The 20,227-nt window shown below is 38.3% G+C and overlaps 1 protein-coding gene across 2 annotated transcripts; it reads right to left on the bottom strand.

Moving 5' to 3' along the window:
• Positions 1-25: 25 nt before the first annotated feature.
• On the bottom strand, positions 26-20,151 carry CDKN3 (cyclin dependent kinase inhibitor 3). 2 transcript variants are annotated; one of them, XM_081830491.1, is made up of 9 exons: positions 20,064-20,151; positions 17,661-17,743; positions 15,994-16,049; positions 15,432-15,476; positions 12,660-12,882; positions 8,990-9,021; positions 7,129-7,232; positions 3,475-5,434; positions 26-3,246 (listed from the first exon to the last, which is right to left on the bottom strand). In XM_081830491.1, the coding sequence occupies exons 1-8, from the start codon at positions 20,070-20,072 to the stop codon at positions 5,348-5,350; spliced, it is 639 nt and encodes a 212-aa protein (XP_081686617.1). In that variant the 5' UTR covers positions 20,073-20,151; the 3' UTR covers positions 26-3,246; positions 3,475-5,347. The 2 variants fall into 2 exon arrangements, with proteins under 2 accessions (XP_081686617.1, XP_081686619.1); XM_081830493.1 differs by lacking the exon at positions 15,432-15,476.
• Between the last annotated feature and the right edge of the window lie 76 nt (positions 20,152-20,227).

Raw genomic sequence — 20,227 nt, forward strand, 5'->3', positions numbered from 1 at the left:
ACATTGTATGTGTGCGTGTTTGTAGTTGTTTTTTTTTTAAATACCATGTCTGCATCTAAAAAGGAATATTTTTAAATGGCTAAGCACATTACCCTCTGTTGTCACTTCACAGGATTCATAAACATCGATGGCACAGCATCATCATTTTTCTTAACCAATTTAAAAAATTATTGTGGCATTTAAAATGTTAAAAAAAAATTGTTTTTCCTTTTTGAAACAGCAGGTTTCAAGGAAAAATGACTTGTTAAATTTGAGTTTTTGCTGCTGCTTGTAAGGTAGGTAAATTATGGCTTGCATGGTTTGGGAAGAATTCTTGTGCTTTATTTGGAATGAAGTAGTTAAGGCAATTGAAAATAGTGTAAGTGATTCAGAAGTTTCTTAAAAGATCAAAGAAAGAAAACCAATACCTAGGAATTCCACATAATGCTCAAGGGAGTTTATGGATGAGTTTGTGGAGTTCCTGCTCTAAGAGCTCCTTGAATTAGATGCTGTTGAATTCTCGGCTAGTGAGAAAATGCCTCCCCACCTTTGGGAGAGTAGCTGTTAACATCTTGGGATTGTGTAACAGGGTGAGTGTGCTGAAGAAGAGGATGTAGAACCAGAAGAGTGAGGAGAGCCAGACCATTTCATGAGAGAAGCTTTAAAGACCTTACATTTTATGGTCTGGAGGACACCTCGAGGGATCTGTCTGTTGGGTCAGTTCATGCAGAAAATTATTTATTGACCAGTTGCTAGGCACTGAAGATTCGTGCTCAGAGTTTGAGCAGCCATTCAGTTTCTAATCCAGCTAATAATGTCAGCACCCACTCCTCATTTTTCTTTCTGGTTCACAAGTACTTTTGATCATCACAGACCTTGCCAAGTCCAGATAGGTTTCTTGGGCTGTTACTTTAGCATTCCTGTCAAAGTATTTTCACAAGCCTTTGCTGTCTCTTAGCAAGCACTACTTTCTTTTATAAGTTTTAACACATCTTCTTTTAATAATGTATTCCAGAATATTCTCAAAATTCTGCAGGGTTTACTGGCTGCAATTTGTGGAAGCCACCTTCTTATGCTTCAGAAATTAAATATGTAGTCCTTAGCTGATTCCTCAAAGGTGACTGACTGACTGCCAGTGAGCTTTACCCATCTCAGTGGTAGGTTGTTGGTTCCCAGGCATGAAAGCGATTAAAAGATTGAGTACCTGGAAGCTCTCACAATATCTACCCATCTTTACCTTTTCTGGTATTTTAGGAACTTAAATCACTTGCTAGGAGAAAGCAGAAACAAGGTACTTGCATTAGGCAGTATCCTACTGGCTCTTTTCCTTGCTCAGAATCTAATTTGTGGCCCCCGTTAATCTGGTTTGGGCAGCCCTCGCGTTCTGTTATTCCTGCAGCCCAGCTGCGGCATAGTTAGCCTGGGTTCCTAATCCATCCAGCTTTACCACCCTGCTCCCTGTACAGTGACAGCTGTTTACTTAGGTATTTTTTTTTTCCTTGTTACAATTACTTCTGCTATTATGTGCTTTGTTTTATCTTGAGGAGTTTTCCAGCTTCCAGAAACCATTAATATACCACACTGTGGTTTGTATCTATACTGACAACTCTTTGTTGCTATGGTACTACAGATTCTCCTGAATTAAAAATCTTATATAATAAATGTAGTCTATTTAGCAGTTATTCTATGGAGTAATAATAGTATATCATGGAATATGTCCCTTTAGTACTAAGGAGGTGTAGAGATAGAAGCCTATTAATGACGTTTGATGATTTTCACAATGCTTAACTGGTATTGTCCAGTTGCCCCATGGTTGAGGAGAATTGGGTGGGTCCCAGGCGATGGACAAAGTGCTAATTTGTTTGAAGTCTGAATTATTTTTCATGGGAAGGGGAAGTGATAGGAAATGACCAGACAATCACTTTTGACATGTGTCGAGTATTATGAAAGCGTATGAGAAGCCTCATGGATTATACCATGAACTGCCTGACCTAGCAGTCAAGATCAGATCCCCAGATAATGTTCTTTCACAGAGCAGTGAATTACGTGGCGGTTTGCAGTATGTGTCTCATTTAAAGCCTGTTCAGTATATTTAGGCCTGAGGACCACTCATGCTAATAGCTCTCATAGAGCTCTTCTCTGCTCTCCAAATCAGCATATTTTGAAAATATGTCAGATGTGTGCATAGAAAGGAGATAGAAATGTATAGATACATTCTTAACTAGAAAAATATTTTCCTTGCTACAACATTTCTCTTCCAATTATATGTTTATGAACAGTGTTCATGGACTATTATTGCCATGGTGCAAATAATGACTTCTGACCCCCTGCAGGGGTGTGAGCTTTCATTTTAGGTGTGGCTACGGCATAGCAGTGTGATGATTTATCCCACCCAATTAAATAATGGTCTGTATTTAAAAGTATTCATCTAGTTTACTTATTTATATATCATTCAACACTCACAAATGTGCATCTCTCAATAATCAGTTGTACGATACAATTGTAAAACAGAAATGTTGACAGCAAAAATATTTTAAAACAACTCTATTCGAAGGGGAAAGATAAAAATATTGATACCTGTCTAGCATTGTTCATAGGAGTACTCATATTCATCCTTTTGGGAAACTACTAATGTTAGTCTCAAATTATTTAAGCTCTTTTGCTGAAACCAAACTCATCTGTGGTCAGAGCAGCAGCTAGTGAGTCTCTGGTACCAGTATTATAGCTCAGAAGATGATTCTGAACGAATCTTTAGAGTGCTGCCAAGAGAAAAAATGTGGCTCTGTTTCTGGATATGTTGAATAGCTTTCTTAGAACAATTTCCCTTTGATTAAAATGAAGAGTCCTAAAGCTAAGTATCTAAAAGGCGTAAACAACTCTGCTGCTTGTTCTACTTAGTTTTGGGAAACAGTATTAACCATATAAAGTGACTGATCTATGGGACTGGAGTGAAGGTTTTATCCTATGTTAATTTTACTAATGCACATTGTGGACGTGAAGATGTAGAGAACATCTTCACATGGATAAGTTAATTTTATTGTACGATACGTTTTCTAAACATTTAAATCTCTTTGCTTACCATGTTCACGTAGCCTGGAGAAGAAAAATTTCTTAAATAATAGGTTGATGGCTAGGTAGACCCTAAAACTACTAACAGAAACATAGTAGAATGTAGTTAGCCATCTGTGCTCATGGTTTGTTAAAATCTGAGTTAATCTGATCGGTGCTGTACCACTGTCCAAAGAAGATGCCCTTAAGTAGTCCTACCTTCTTTTTTTTTTTTTTTTTAAAGATTTTATTTATTCACTTGAGACACAGAGATACAGAGAGGGAGAGAGAGAGCACATGAGAGGGGGGAGGGGCAGAGGGAGAAGCAGACTCCCTGCCGAGCAGGGAGCCCGATGCGGGACTCGATCCCGGGACTCCAGGATCATGACCTGAGCCGAAGGCAGTCGCTTAACCGACTGAGCCACCCAGGCGCCCAAATAGTCCTACCTTCTTAGAGCTTCATTTATTTTGCTTTTGTATATTAAATAAAAACCGTCTCAAATGTTTCCTTGTATAGTTTATTGTTAATGACTGAGTCTGTGTGTTAATTCAATTTCAGCAGCTAACTCTGGCTTTTGTGTGACCAGGACTCTAGCTTGTCTTTCTGCCTCCTCTCCCCCATTGTTTTGAGGGAGGGCTATCCCATAGGTTAGGTAGAGAAAATACTTTTCCAAGAGTGTGAAATTATTTTTTTTTTTTGAGTAGTGCCATTCCATGTTTCTCTGTTAACAGAATAATTGTTTTCCCTTGATACTTAGTATTAAAGTAGTTAAGCATTTTAAACATGGAAAGCTTAACTAGCATTTGCAGTAAAAATGAGAGAAGCATGGACTTTGAAAGTTCAGTTGATTATTAAAGGACTTGGTTAATCCATGCCAATATTTTCCCTCTACTTTCTTAAGTGTTCATGAATAAGCTCTATATTCGTATTAAGAAAAAGCAATGTAAGACTTGGTGATGTCAATTTCAGTGATTTCTTAAAGTTTAATAGAGTACTGTGATTTTTAAATTGTATTTGGTTGTAATACTGAAACCATGAGGAAGGTCAGTCTGTTATTGCAGCCCTTACTTACTAAAAAAACTTTTTTTTTTCTGGCTGTAACTTTTGGCATTTATTATCTTACGTAAGAAACTCCTAGTTTAAGTATTCAGATACTGGTGGGATTTGTGGTTCTCCCGTCTTCCTTAGTAGTCTTATAAAATCTTAAATTCCTGAAGTAATATGTATATAAAAGTGTTAAAATACTGATTGTATCTTATGGAACGTACTTGATCTCTGGTCTGAAGATCCCAAACAGCACTAGTAATTGTTTTAAAGTATTGCCCAGTGAAATTAAAGTAGCTCATCAGCAGCAAGAAGAGTGTGAAACAAAAGGGAACTTTTGGCAATTACAAAACGACGTTTTGATGCGGTGAAATTTACTTTGTCTTGTGTGGTAGTACCTATGACCCATGGTTCACATTTGTGATTGCCAGCAGCCAAGGGACTACTTACTGTATGTAGCACTGAGGCCACCGATGCCTGTGAAACATCCTTGTCCACAGTGCCGACTGCTCAACATCACAGTTAAAGACAGATAGACATATTCAGTAGCAAAGGGTGAGGTGAAGGAGCGAGAGAATTGGAGACTTAATCTGTGGATACGTGCTTTCTCACATAAATGTGAAAGGGGGATTAAATTCATTCCGTGTAGTCCCTAGGGTAAAAAAAACCGAATGCTCTAAAAACAGAGCAGTTGTCTGACCCAGGGAATTCCTCTTATCTGAAAATGTTCCAGCAAATGCTGGCCAAACACCTGTTGGGGATGACCCAGTATTGGGTGGGAGGTGACCAGACGAATCATAGGATCTCTCACACTTCTGTATGTCTATGAAGTAGAAAGAACCATGGGAGAAAATGTGGGAGGAATAGAGGATGAAAGTTACTTGATTTTAGCGTGGGTACTCAAACCAATTTTTATACTTATTAGTATGTCATATTCTACCTGGTAGTTACAAATAGTAAAATGAGGTAAACGTATGGTAAATAATAAAAATAGGCAAATATTTTTCCATATGTTTGTTTCAGCATTACTTCCGGGTAAAATATTCCAGAGAAGTCAGTGCCTTTCTAAAAAGGAAAATTGTATGGCAATTTTTCGATCTTCTGTAAGAGATGAGAGACACAACTGAGATTTGTCAATAAAAGCTTTAGGAATATTCTGCACATACACATTTACATTCAGGTTGGTAACACTAGTAAGTTTCATTTCAATACAAATTATGTTAATAGCTCTTAAATTTCAGACATGGTCATATATATGTCATTTGAAATTCTTTTTTATCTAGATACAGATCTTGATAATGAATCTCTTGATGATAGATGTGCAGCTAGTTTGTCCCGAAACTCATGAAGATAATTATATTGCTGAAAAAAGTAAAGATATATTGAAATATATTGTAGAAAACTAGTTAGCAGAGTAGTCACAATACTAGTAGGAATCAAAAAATAATTGCTAAGAACAGTTCTACATCCTTTTGGGTAAGGAAGTGTTTGCATTGTGAGAAGTTTTACCTTTCAGTAAAGCTGCATATAGTGTGAAAAAACTATTGCTTTAAAAATCAGAAGGTAACATGCAATACACCTGAATGTTTTATAAATCTGTAAAATCCTTTCTCCCTTTACTGGCATTTACTGGAGCAAATTAAAATTAAAAATAATACATGAAGGCATTCTTTTTTGCTAATGTATTTTCCTCTGGGGGTTGAGGGAGGAGAAGGTACATGCTATAGCAATTAACAATGGTAGAGTCAAGAAAATCTATTTCTTAGTTTATGGAAGCCCTAGATTTCTGCTTCTTGTGATGACATAATCCATTTGGAACAATGTTCACAGTAGTCAATATTAAAAAAAAAAATCACTAATCTTAACAGATAAGTGAAATAAAGCTTTAAATAATTTACTTGGAGTTTTAATAGTTTCCCAGAGGATTTTCTTATTCTGCCAATAATCTCATTTTTTATCATTATTGGGAAGTGGAAATTGCATACTACTGGCTATCAGCACAGGGATGGGAAAGCCTTTCCGCGACAGAGCGCTGAGGTGATCAACTGACAGTCCATGTATTAAGCACGGGCTTAATGCTCTCCAGGGTTAAAGATGTAAAACACACACACTCGGATATGTTTGACCATTTGGTTTTGTTTCAGAGAGAGGTCTGAAAACATCTTGAATTTGAAGAATCATTTGGTTTTAAGAGATAAGAAGGGGAATTCTCTGTTTTCAGAACCTGTACAGTGAGGTGGATCCTGTATGGATTGTTTTGAATGACCTGATTTAAGTCCTGAGAATCAGACTGCTTGGTGAATTTGTCAGTTACTGTAATAATTCACAGTCATGGCCCTTGGGTAGACCCCTGACCCTGGGAAGATGGACTCAAGCCCAGGAAGCTGCTGAAGGCCAGGACTCTCGTGCCTGATGCTCTGATTTAGTCCTAATGCTGAGACCGGGTACTTGGGAAAGGAAGGCAAATTGGCTTTACAGATCTAGAAATAAAGTGAAATTTGCAGAATCTTTCAGGAACATTAATACATAATAATATCCTTGGGGCACTGCTACTGCAGAGATTTTTAAGTGTTAAGGGGAAAGTAAATGGTGAAGTTTTCACCTTAGTTATCCACGGCAAAGGATAATTAGCATTGCTTTGCGGTTTTTTTTGTGTTACAGTCATTCATCTGTCTTTGTTAACTGTTTTGGTGATATGATAGGATCATCATTAGATCTTTCTGGCCAAGAAACTACCAAATTTATAGGAATCCTCTCATTTGGAAAATTCGGAAAATTTTTCTAAATGAGAGGATTCATTCTGAGAACTGAATGGGCAAAAACTGAACAGTAGTAGATCCTGCAAGAGTAAACTGGAAAGTTCAGATGTTTCATTATTTTGTTTGAAACACTGTGAACTTTTTCAGACATCCAGGTTATATTTAAACATAAATTTTGAGCAGGTGATATATGAGTAACAGAATGCTTTGGGTTTTCATTGCCCTCTTGATGACGGATTCCACGTGTCTGTAACTGCCCCTAACCCGCGAGCACACAGGAGCGGGCAGCCTCCTTACCTTGATCGTCTGTATGGCTCCAGACCCTCGCAGGTCTCTCAGGCTGTCGATGGCTTGCTGTGGTGAAACTGTGTCAGACAGGTACAGGAGGAGACAGGCGGCTACTGATGGAACACGTTAGGAAGATAGTATATTATTAAATAATTAATGATAGGGTAGAGCATTGCATATTTAATTAGACTTACGCTGGTGCATAAGATGGAGTTTAGTGTCATTGTGCAAAATAAATTAAAAGACTTTCAGTATGTGTTTTTGACAGTTAAATTATGATTTTAAGTTACTGGTCGAATTGAAGTTTAAACTGGCTTCGTTCTTTATTGAGTTCTATTTAATATACCATATGATTCATTCATTTAAAGTGCACAATTCAGTGGATTTTAGTGTATTCACAGATAGGTGCAGCCATCACCGCGGTCCATTTTAGAACATTTTCATCCCCTCAAAAAAAAACCCTGTCCCCTCTTTTCATCATCCCCCTGCCCCCGTCACCCCTGCCCTAAGCAACCACTAATCTACTTTCTATGGATTTGCCTAATGTAGATATTTTATATAAATGCAATCATATGTGGGCTTTTGTGACTGGCTTCTTAGCATAATGTGTTGAAGATAAATCTGCTCAAAATTTATGTTTAAATATAACCTGGATGTCTAAAAAAGTTCACAGTGTTTCAAACAAAATAATGAAACATCTGAACTTCCCAGTTTACTCTTGCAGGGTCTACTATGGTGGCATGTCCCTGTTTCATTCCTTTTTATGGATGAATACTATTCCATTGTATGGATGTACATTTTGTTTATACATCCACTGTCAGTTGATGGGCATTTAGGTTGGTTCCATTTTTGGCTGTTGTGAATAATGCTGCTATAAATGTTCGTGTACAGGTTTTCATGTAGACATGTTTTCATTTGTTTTGGGCATATACCCAGCAGTGGAATTGCTGGGACCTATGGTGACTCTAGGCTTAACTGAGGAAGTAATGCCAGACTGTTGTCCAAAGCAGCTGCACCATTTCACGTTCTCTCCCGCCATGTATAAAAGTTCCAGTTTCTCCACATCCCAACACATTTTTTTCCCACCTTTTGGATAATAGGCATCCTAATGGATATTGAGTGGTATCTCATTGTGGTTTTGATTTGCATTTCTGTGATGACTAATGATGTTAGGCATCTTTTCACATCCTTAATGGTCATCTGTATATTTTTGTTTGAAGAAATATCTATTCAGATCCTTTGCCCATTTTTTGAGTTGTCTTTTTATTATTGAGTTGTAAGAGTTCTTTGTATATTCTAGGTCAGTCCCTTATCAGATATATACTTTGTAAATATTTTTTCCCATTCTGAGATGTCTTTCCATTTTGATAATGTCCTTAGAAGCATAAACGTTTTTAATTTTGATACCGTCCAACATTAAAAGGAATAACTATTACTCTAGTATGCCATTTTGTTAACTATCTTTTTTCCTAACACATTTTTTCAAAGGTGAACAGTAATTGCATGAAGTAATTAACTTTGGTTTTCATACTTATGATGGATATTATTTAGAGTTTACTGTCAGTATCATAACACCTGCATAGGGAAAACATTAGAAAACAAAACAAAACACAAGAATGCAGGTGCTAAGACTTGTAGATTATGTTTTGCAGAATCCTTCAAAACAGTGTTGAAAATACCTTCCATTCACACTCTGGCTTTCTAGAGAATACCAAATTAAGGGCCCTAAATAATTCTTTAGGTCTTAGCAGATTTATATTGTGTTTTGTCTCATTTTAATACAAAGTGAGCATATGGCCCAGAAACAGGATACTTTTGCCTACTTTGAGGATAAAAAAAAAAGACAGAATAATGAAAACACATTTCTTACCAAGACAAGATCTCCCGAGTCCTCCATAACAGCTGAAAGGGAAGCACAGTTTTGAATATTGTACGTTTTCCTTCCACCCCACCAATTAGAACTAAAGACTTACTCTTTCTGACTTCTCTTTCTAAATCTAATAGTGCCTACTAGCACAGTGCCTGGCACACAGAGGTTAATAAGTATTTTTAAATTAATCAAGAGCAAAGTGTGCTTATTTATTTGTTGGGAGGCATTCTGAACACCTCTAACGGTCAATGTAGGCAGGGCCTTTTTATCGACATTTTAAACACCAGGATCCACATCTGAGAAATGGAACATGTTACTAAATAGAAATCAGACTATTTTGACCAACTGCCGGTTTATTTTCCTCTGTCTAAACAAAACCTTGGTTATGGAACAAGTCCGTATGATGACTCTTCATTTATCTAAAAAGAGTACAGAGGTGGTGTGTTACAGAGGTTTAGAGCCTGGGTTCTAGAGCCCCACTGTCTGGGGCTGAATGGTAAGGCTGTCATTATGACACGTGTGAACCTAAGCAAGCGATTTCACCTCTCTGGGCCTCAGCCCTTTCTTTCACCTAAAAAATGGTGACAGCCAGAGTACCTGCATCATAGTTAGGACTGAATGAGGTAACTAGCATTTGTAAAGAGCTTGCAACAGAGCTTGGCACAGAGTAAGACGTAAATGAATGTTAGCTGCTAGAGTCTAGCCTTGTGAAGAAATCAGCAGTTCTGCATAACTGGGTTTTCCAGAAAAAAGTCATGATTAAACCTCAAAGCAACAAAACCATTCATTCTAATTACTTTCAAGGATGCTTTAAAAAATGCATTACACAATTCCTAACTTTCTTAGAGAGTTTATTGAACCTGATGGGGTGCCGACGACTTCTCTGGAACATGAATGAGCGTGGGGTACTGTAGATGAAGCTGGGAGAGGATGTGAGCCACAGGGTCTTACTGCGCTTGCGTGCTAGTGCTGTTAGCCTGGGCTCCTTGAGGGTGGGGAGCGGGCCTCGCAGTGCGTGTTCTGTATTTATAGTGTTTGGTACACAGTGGGTGTTAGGGGTTGAATTGTATCCTCATAAAGGTGTGTTGAAGTCCTAATCCTGGTACTATGAATGTCACCTTATCTAGAAATAGGATCTTTGCAGATGTAATCAAGTTAAGATGAGGTTACAGGGGTGGGCTCTAATCCAGTATGATGGTATCCTTTTTTTTTTTTTTTAAGATTTTTTTATTTGTTAATTTGAGAGAGATTGAGAGAGCACGAGCAGTGGAGAGAGGCAGAGGGAGAAGCAGGCTCCCTGTTGAGCAGGGAACCCAATGAGGGGCTCGATCCCAGGACCCCAGGATCATGACCTGAGCTGAAGGCAGACGCTTAACTGAGCCACCCAGGTGCCCTGACTGGTGTCCTTATAAGAGGAAATACCCCAAGAAGACACAGCAACACCGAGAGAATCATGTGACGATGGAGGCAGAGATTGGAGTGATGCAACTGTGAGCCAAGGAACATCAAGGAGTGACGGCCACCACCAGAAGCTAGGAAGAGGCAAGGAAGGATTCTACCAGAGTCTCAGAGGGAATATGGTCCTGTTGACACATTGATTTTGGACTTCTAGCTTCAGAACTGGGGGAGAGCAAGTTTCTGTTGTTCTAAGCTACCCACTTTGTAGTACTTTGTTACAACAGCCCTAGGAAACAGCATAGTACAGTAGGCAAGCAGTGTCTGCTGATTTTATAAAGGAACAAAAATGCACAGGGAGAATCAATGGGACAGTGCTAGCAAACAACAAGATGGTGGAAAAAATTTTACCAGACCCAGTTTCTGAGGGATAAACTCTAGAGCCGTCTAGCAATGGGAGCACTCAAAGATGGCAAAATGGATAGAAAATTAGTCACTGTAGGACACCTTTGAAAGCTCTAGGACGATGAAAATTTCCAGTCATCAGATGCTTTATTTTATGGGAGCCAGAAGCATTCAACATATGCAAACATCTTTCCATCCTGTTTGTATTCTGTTCAAACACCAGACAGCATTTGGTGTGCTAGAACCTGCTCAAGTAGAATTCATTAAATTTCACTAATCTGAGCTAGTTTGATCTCTGGAAACTTTTCAGTAGAGGCTGTTTTTTCAAAGATGTATTTTAAAAAAAAATCTCAGAACTGATTTGAAAAATGGGTCCCAAAATTGGAAAATATTTTTCATGAGCCACATGAAATTATCTAATGCTATTTTACCTTAGACTTGTTAGAAAATTAGTTAGTATAGGCAACTTATTCTAAAAGTTTGCTTTTATAATTAGTAAAGCAATTAGTAATTGCTTACAGTTACAGATTATGCTTTTCTCTAGAGAAAGGCTGGAAACTGTAGAATGTAGGATTGTTTCTAGTTCTCTGTACATTAGAGTTTAGTTCAGCCATGAAGAGTGTGTATCCCCAAAGCCCCGTGCACTACTTGGTTTGCCTTCAGAATGGGAACAGTTGGCACGAGGCCCCCCAGCTCTAGGTCTAAGGAGAGAAGCTGGCTGGGCTTGCCCTTTCCCTAGGTGCGCTGAGCCTACCTGCTTATTTGGTATCGTCTGCATACTTTCTAGTTCAAATCAGTGACTTTAGGGCTTTTGAGGTATCAAGCTATTTGATACTCTATCTTGTTCCAGAAAGGATTAAGCAATTTATTAGGATGCAGAACGTACGAGAAGCACAGAGAAGGACTAGTTTGCTCCCTGTGGCTGGCTCTCCTCTGCAGTGTGTCTCCCTTCTGGCAAAGCATCTACTGTATTACCCCCAGCACCACTTCTCATCTTTGTATCGCTACTGTCTACTGCTGATTGTCACTCCCTTTTTCCTTTCTCCAAGCTACTTTTCTCTCTCCTCCTTTTTTTTCCGCCTTAGCTCATTTTATTTTGTTTTAAATTTCCATACCAGCAGCTTGTGCGTAGCCATTGACAAACAATGAGAGTCCCTCTTTCATTCTGGTGGCAAATTCATATCATCAAATATAATTTTCCAGTCATACTTTTAAGATTGCTCAATGTTTATGAATGATTTGTACTAATTTGCTAATTTTTTAAAAAACTGACTTTTTAAAAAAGATTTTTTATTTATTCATTTGAGAGAGAGAGAGCACGAGTGGAGGGGAAGATCAGAGGGAGAGGGAGAAGTAGATTCCCCTCTGAGTAGGGAGCCTGACTTGGGGCTCGATCCCAGGGCCCCGGGATCATGACATGAGCTGAAGGCAGACGCTTAACTAACTGAGCCACCCAGGCGCCCCTCAAACTGACTTTTTTTTGCTGTTAGAAGCAACTAAGCAACTGAAAGGCTGACCAATGAGTAAGGGTATCATAAGAATGATGCCCCACCTTTTTTGGGAGGCAGAGGGTCCCAAAATTATAAGTAAAGTTCTAAGGCAAAAGGAAAGAATAACAAGCCTGTAAACCTGTTCTAAAAATTTCCAAATCTACTCATTTATTGTCCTTACTCTTCAAAAGTAATAATGGCAGATATCTGAGTGCTTGCCCTGTAGCAGACATTGTGCTAGTACTTTTCATGCCTCATCTCCTTTTAATCCTTGCACCAAACTAGAAGGTAGGTAATAAGTGAATAAGGATGCAATAATTAGAAAAATCATTCTGACTGGAGCATTTCTCATGTCATTTATGGAGAAAAGAAAAACGTACTGTATTAAGGTTTTTCGGTTATTTTTAAGGCAGATTGCAAGCTCCTCCATTATTTCGCAGCAGCTGGCTATGTCAGGAGTCCCTCCGTCTGGGATTGGATGATGATGAGTGATGATTGCATACTGATGGTAGAGGTCCAAAAGGTTTGGGACTCTGTATTTTGACAGTTCCCCTCTGGTGCAGAAAACAAATATGTCTTGTATACCATAGCTCTTTAGTTCTTCTGCCAATAAACCAAGATACAGATACACATGTACAAAATATTACAAATTTAAATTCAGTCAAGACAGAGGATGTGGTGTTATATTTCTTAAGCCAAACTAAGTAAATAACACGATAATCTATAAATTTGAAATACTGATAAGCTAAAACAATATTGATCTCTCTTCAAAGTAGGGTAAAAATCAAGTCACTAAGCACAAAATAGGAATTAGAAACACCTGAACCAAAAGGTGATTAAAATTAATCACCTTAATAATAAAATTATACTATAATATAATAATCATAATTATATAATAACACTATAATATGATAATAGCATTATAATAGAATGATTATAATATTACCATATTATAATTATATAATATTTATAATATTATTATGATTAATGACTTAATTCAAAATGCTTTTAACTGAAATTTAAGATGAGTCAACTATATTGCTGTTCTTGAAAAAAATCTTTTTTCAATGAGGCTTTAAAAATAAATTTTAAAACATCTAATAATTCAAAATAAACTCTTGTGAAGAAACGATAGCATATTTTTTTCTCATTTTCTTCTCACAAAATCCATGTTTGCTACTTTCCTCCCTCTGCTGTTTTGTTTTACCCTAAGCACTGTATATAAAATCTCCTGCATGCCCATGGTGCTCATGTTCTCCTTTATATTTGTACTGTGTCTTGCCATCATGCATTTAATTTTATGGACTAGGTCTCTAGGAAATAAAACGTTAACTGTGTTAGAATTAGGTGACTTAGCTAATTTCACTATAATGAATATGAACCAAGCAATAGTACTCTTGGCCATTCTATACACTGGAACATCCTTATGGCAATATTCACTATAGAGTCTTACATTCAAAATGAGTAATTCTGGCTGATCTCAGCCTCCTCTCTCTCCCTGCCTCCTAAATTGAGGGACATTTAACTAAGCACCTTTTATCACGAACCTCCAGATTTGTACTTGAAATGTGGCTAGTCCAAATTGAGATGTATTGTAAGTGTAAAATACATATCTGATCTCAAAGATTAAGTACAAAAACCCGCATCTCATTAATAATTTGTTTTATGCTTAAAACCATTGAAATGATACCAGTTAGGCTATGTTAGGTTAAATAAGATGTATCAAGTTAATTTCATCTTTTTTTACTTTTTTAGTATGGCAGCTGGAAAATGTAAAATTAAATACATAGCTTCTATTTGTGGCTCCCGTCATATTTTTGTTGGACAGTGTTGCTTTAGATAATACTATTATTTTTTTGTACTTCTAAAAGGATTAAAACCGAAGTCCACGTACTTAACCATTTTTAAGAGTAGGTAATTTTCTCTCTGCCTCTTGCACACAATGGATAATTTCTATTATACAGTGGTTTTCAAACTTTCCTAGAAAGGACTCTGAGGAGGGAACCACAGGGGCTGATGCAGGGAGATTCTAGGTCTCTCCCGTCAGATTGTCATCTTTTATACATTGGATTCCATTTAAGATCTCACTGGAAAACAAAAGGTTTGGTAAAATACTAGAAACCCCTTTTATAGAAGATACTAAATGAATAGGGCTTTACAAAATGTGTAAGATTGGTTCTTGAACCAGTGATTTTCATTATAGTTTGCTTATGACCTAAATGTTCTCCAGATGAAAACTTCCTACCATGGCATGTACCTCTAAATCAGAGAATCTTTACAAATAATGCAAGAGTCAACTAATTAGCCTCTGTAAGTCTTTTTTGGTAGGTAAAGAATAAATTAGAGAAAGCAAATTAATAAATTGATATTCCAAAACAACCAGGAAAAAATTTTAAGATTTCAAAAATTTATACTGGTCAGACTCAAGATGTGTGTGTGTATGTGTGTGTGTGTGTGTGTGTATGTGAGGGTGTGTGTGTATTTATTTATATTTATTTTGGTGTATTATAAGGACATTAGTAGGACTACTAGCCTTGAGATATTCCAGGCCAACCAGGATAAATTTTGAAAATCCAAGTTTTTTAGTACCATGCAATATGTAAATTCCAAGGTGGGGTGGGTTAGTAGGATATTTATGGGGTTATTAGACTTGAGGCTACAGTGTTATAAACATCCTTGAGCCTGTGAAGATCAGACCCTACTGCATCTTTCCCACTTAGATGCTCTCTAAATTTTCTATCCAGCATGGACAATTTCACTACTACCTCTGGGTTCTCAGCTCAGGCTTAATTTCTACTATCATAATCAAGTCTGTAAAGGATAGTATGTTCAAAGATCTGGGCAGTGAAATGGCAGTTTTCTACTTACATACTTTCTTCCCTCCAACTTATACAATGTAAACTCAAATGCAATATGTGTAACTACAACAATCAGTGAAAAGCAATTCTGTGTTTAGTAAATGAGGAGTTAGTTCTCTGTGCCCTTTGCAAATACCTCTTTGCGTATTAGAATAAGTCTACAGTTTGAAACTATGAAATAACACACATTTATTTGGTATATGAGCACAGACTAACGTTCGTTCTTTTTGACAAAGAGATTTTCAGTGTTATTAGGAAAAAACTATTAATATGGTTGTTTCATGTTATACCTACCTGTATCTTTTTGGATATTTCTTCTAACATTTTTAAATTTACAACCTATAAGCAGTAATAAGGCAAGTGAAAAAGTCAGTTTTTGGTCACATATAACAAATATATTTAAACACATACAAAGCTACTTTACAAGGTCATAATTATATGATCATTTTTATGTTTCAATTTCATTTTGAGTGTGGATTTCAATTTCGTATATTCTTAGGAATGTAACTGCAGGGACTCATAGACCCCAGCTGAAGGAATTCTTAATCCAAAGAGTCTTTATTCTTTGTCCTTTCTGTAACAAGTACCTGCCTGTTGCCCTCAGCCTCACCTTGTACCCCAGTGTTGAAGTCTTATTAAGATAGGTAAATCAGAAATGCAGAACTGTGAATGGGTCTGGAAGGGTTGAAGAGTGATCTCTGTTCTTTTAGCTAGAGCCCACATGAGGGCTTCCAAAAGTGAGCTCCCTAGGCTGATGATCTATGAAATTCTCTTCTTGCTCAGTACAGTGATGTATTAGCTGATAAACAGATTGTCTTAAGAATATCAATAGGAAGCCACCTGCAGTGTTACCTACCTGGAAGAGCACATAAACCAAGAAACTGAGAACAATTCACTCGTGACAGGGGTAGCCTGAAAAGAATAAAACTTTAAGTTTAGTTCAGTTTTTATAAAGTTATAAATGGAAATTCAATTTAAGAAATGTGTGCTTGGCACTGAACAAGGGTGTTTTAAAGTTTTACCATAGTCACAAAACAAAAATGCATATGCAAATATCAATATGTTATTCACAAAAAGGCCCAGAAAGACTGGAAGTTTTAAAACAGGGTCTTATCATTTGCTTTGTCACAATTTAATTCTTTTTTTTTTTTTTAAAGATTTATTTATTTATTTGAGAGAGAGTAAGAGAGAGCACACGCAAGAGGGGGGAGGGAGAGGGACAAGCAGATTCCTGTTGAGTGCAGAGCCCAATGCAGGGCTCACAGGGCTCAGGCTCACAGGGCTCGGGCTCACAGGGCTTGATCTTAACAACCCTGAGATCATAACCTGAGCTGAAATCAAGAGTAGGATGCTTAACCCAGGAACCCCTGTCACAATTTAATTCTTAAAAATGGTGAGTTAATTTAAACTTAACTTAAAAATAATAATGCCTAGATTGCCTATGGCTAGTATAAAGCATACTTAAGTTACCCTGTGGTATGTTATCTGAGGTATTTTGTATTAGTAATCTTGGGGAATTAGCTAGAAAATGACCTTCTGATGATTTCATCCCCAGCATTCAGTCTATTGAATTACTATTTTAAGATTTCTTTATAGGACTTCCTTAAACAGATACAATTTCATATGATAAAAACATTCTTTGTTGTAATGGATTTTGGTTAAAATAAAATAATTTCAAGAAATCATATTCCCAGTTTGCAGTACTCAGGGACAAAGCAGGTAAAGGCTAACCTGGTCTTTAGGACAGAAGATGAGTTTAGAGGAAAACAGAGGGCATTGTATAAATGCCATGTGACTTGGAAAATTAGATGAGTTTTTGAGTTTTAAAGGGGATATAAGGGGAAATGAAAGATAATTGCTATTTGATGGCAGAACAAAAGGAACTTTAGGGATAACATACTCTTTTTCTCTTCCTATAATTGGAAACGGTGTTTTCTCAAATAGAGAGATTATTACATTTACAGGGATGAGAGAAAGCACTGATTGTTGTAGAGATTCTAGTGTAACAATAAGTCACTGCCAAGATTTGGAAGTTGATTCTATATAGAAACATTTGTTTTTGCTCTTGTATCTATGGTAACATGACTTTTATCTTAAGCAGGGTCTGCTAGTAGATGCATTATTGTGGCAAATAGTTCTAGGATTTGACTAAATGATAAACAAATATCTCATCCTATGTTTGGTATATTATTCTTTTGTCATAAAAGAATAAGTAGGTCTTGGTACTAAATAGGAGATTTTCTGATCCTATCTCAGCTCCTCACTTACTTGTTTCTACTATGGTTTTCCGAATGCATAAAGAATGACTTTCTCCTCTGCCCATCCCCCACCCAAAAGAAAAGCCTATTCTATCATAGGTAGTAAATAAATCATGGAGTTAGAGGATCCCTTAAAGATTAGAATAACACAATCAGCAGAAGAGAATCACTAAACATTTTCAATATGTGGACTACATTATCTACATGGATTATGATGTACACATCAAGTAATTTAGCTCATCATTGATCAGAAGTGTTAACATACCATGATATCTGAATTGGAGTCTGTTCATCTTCAATAGGCTCTTCGTCTGATGAGTCAAACTCATTTGTTTGCAATGAACTAGGCTTCAAAAGAAATCAGTTATGTTAAATAACTGTAAAGAAGAATATGTACATATAAGCTGATCCTTGCTTAGACACACACTGAATACATATTTGCAATTTATTCAATCTGGAATATCAGAATGATCAGGGATATCAATAATAAATTATTGATTTTACCATCCTATTAATAATTACAGTGCTCTGTAGTGGAAAGAGAATTGGATTGGGAACTAACCAGGATTCTGGTTTTGTTTCTGCCACTTACTGTATAATTTCGGAGAAGCGACTTCAGTTTATTCTGGGTTTCAGTTTTCTACAACTATAAAGTGAGGAGATCTATTCATTAATTCACAAACATTTCTTAAACACATTCATTTGCCAAGCTCTGGAGATGCAAAGATCCATAAAATAAATAGCTTCGGTAGAGTTGGAGAGAGATGTGCATAGATTATAAAAGAAAGTTGTAAATGCTAAAACGGAAGCATAAACTATGTACTTTATTTATTTTTAAAGATTTTATTTTTTTTATTTGACGGAGAGAGAGAGAGAGCACAAGCAGGGGGAATGGCAGGCAGAGGGAGAAGGAGAAGCAGATTCCCCGCTGGGCAAGGTCCCTGGGATTATGACCTAAGCCCAAGGCAGATGCTTAACCAACTGAGCCACCCAGGTGCCCCTAAACTATGCATTTTAGAGCAGAGAAGGGAGTGACTGCTTACAGAGTGGGAGAAAACTTCAGACGGGATATATTAGCTGGGTTTTGAAGGATGAGAGGAAGTTTTTGGCAGATGAGGAAGAAGTTAAGGCAATAAAGGCAAAAGGAGAAAGGGCTTGTTTTCAGGAACTGTGACATCAGAGCAGAGGCGATGAAGCCAATAAGTAGTTTTAACTACCCCATTTCTCAAAAAATAACCCCAATGCGGCCTAGTAGTTTGGTTGATGGGGGGTGGACAGGTAGAATAATATGCCCTCAACTTTGTGAATCACTGGACTAGAGAGATCAAAATGGACTTTGTGTAATGATCTAAGGAGTTGGAACTCAATCCTGTAGGCATAATTTCTACATGAGAACATTAGTTTTATAGGACCAATAAAAAACACACCTTTCTTCTTATTTCCAAGTTGGAACCACCTGAGAGATAAAACAGTGGAGAGGCAAATGGAGATCAATATGTTAGTTTTATTACTGAGTGTCAAAGGGAGGATGTGGCTTTAAAGCTGTGGTCAAGTGGACCTGCCAATTCTTCACTCCAGAATTGGACTTATCCACCCAGTCATGGGAGCAATGGACAACCCAGTGCAGAGAGAAGGGAAGAAAGGGTTCAGCTATTTTGTTCAGCTCCTCCCAAACTGGGGGATCAGATCTCTCACTCTGTCCCTTCTGGGAACAAGTGGAAAAAGAGGCCAGGAGTGAAGGACAGCTGATGCTCCTACACATGGAAACATGGGGATTAGCAAGTGTAACCAGCTAATGTTCTTTCCAGTTCTGAAGCTATATTCTATAATGGTCTTGTTCCTTACTACAAGATCACATTACACAGCCATTTAGGCTATGGATATGAGTTGCTTTGGATCTCTTTGTGTTGTTATTATCAACTCAAATGAAGGTCCTTTAATATTCAGTAGGTGGTCAACCCTGGTGGTAGGTGATTGAGTCAGGTGGGGCCTCAGCTCCTTGCGTCTGTTCTTCCTTTCTCTTTAAAGCAGTTTTGACGACTCAAGATTTTCAGTGATTGTGGCTCCTTCATTCAGGCTCTCCTAGCCAGGTTAACAAATCCTAACAGAGTTGGACGTTTCCGCTCCCCCAGGCCCAGGGATTCTGAACCCCAGAAAGGGATGCAGTGCCAGTTGGCCCCGGGGGATGGCGACGCGCCCACAAACGGGGGTTGGCAGAGGTCTTTCGTGAAGTTTTCCCCATCTGTGGTGAGGACCGCTCACCAGGGGTGCGCGGGGCATCCCCGGACATCCTGCGGGGCTGGGTATTAGGCAGACTGATACACTGAGACATCTTAGCTCTCCATGTCACAGTTTCTTGCGTAAAACCGGATTCAGCCCTCTCTTGCAGGGCTGTCGTGAGGTTTAGGAGCCTCCGCAGGCGGCAGTTCCCAGTCTGTGCACAACAGGTGCACAGCCAATGTCCGTCGTCCCCACGTCCGCCACCGACCCTGTTCCTTCTCAGTCATCGCTCTCCCCGGTCCAGGGAAGCGTCACCTCCCCGACCCAGGACGGTTACAGTGCAAGTCAGGTCGCGACCACGCCTAGGCTGTCCCCAGGCCCAAGAACTGGCCTCGGGGCCGCTTCCGTCCCCTGTGGCATCGCTCGTCCAAGCCTCGGCCCGACTCACCGGCTTCATCGCTGGCCGCCCCGCGTCGGGACCTGCTGCCGCCTCTCTCCAGCGGCACCGGCGTCTCAGCCACCGCCCCGCGCCGAGCCCGCCCCTTCGCTCAGCTCATTGGTACATCCTTCTGTGAGGTGGAGCGCGGCGTCTTCTAGGAACCAATCAGACCC

Source organism: Leptonychotes weddellii, chromosome 9 (genome assembly GCF_054177405.1).
Source record: "Leptonychotes weddellii isolate Sample4059 chromosome 9, ASM5417740v2, whole genome shotgun sequence".
NCBI lineage: Eukaryota > Metazoa > Chordata > Mammalia > Carnivora > Phocidae > Leptonychotes > Leptonychotes weddellii.

Bases quoted from the DNA above. Each gene is read 5' to 3' on its own strand.
- CDKN3 (XM_081830491.1), bottom strand. The intron at 15,477-15,993 runs GTAGGTAACACT...TACTGCTTATAG, and splicing joins TGGTTTATGTGCTCTTCCAG to GTTGTAAATTTAAAAATGTT. The intron at 7,233-8,989 runs GTAAGAAATGTG...GTGTTCCATCAG, and splicing joins ACTCGGGAGATCTTGTCTTG to TAGCCGCCTGTCTCCTCCTG.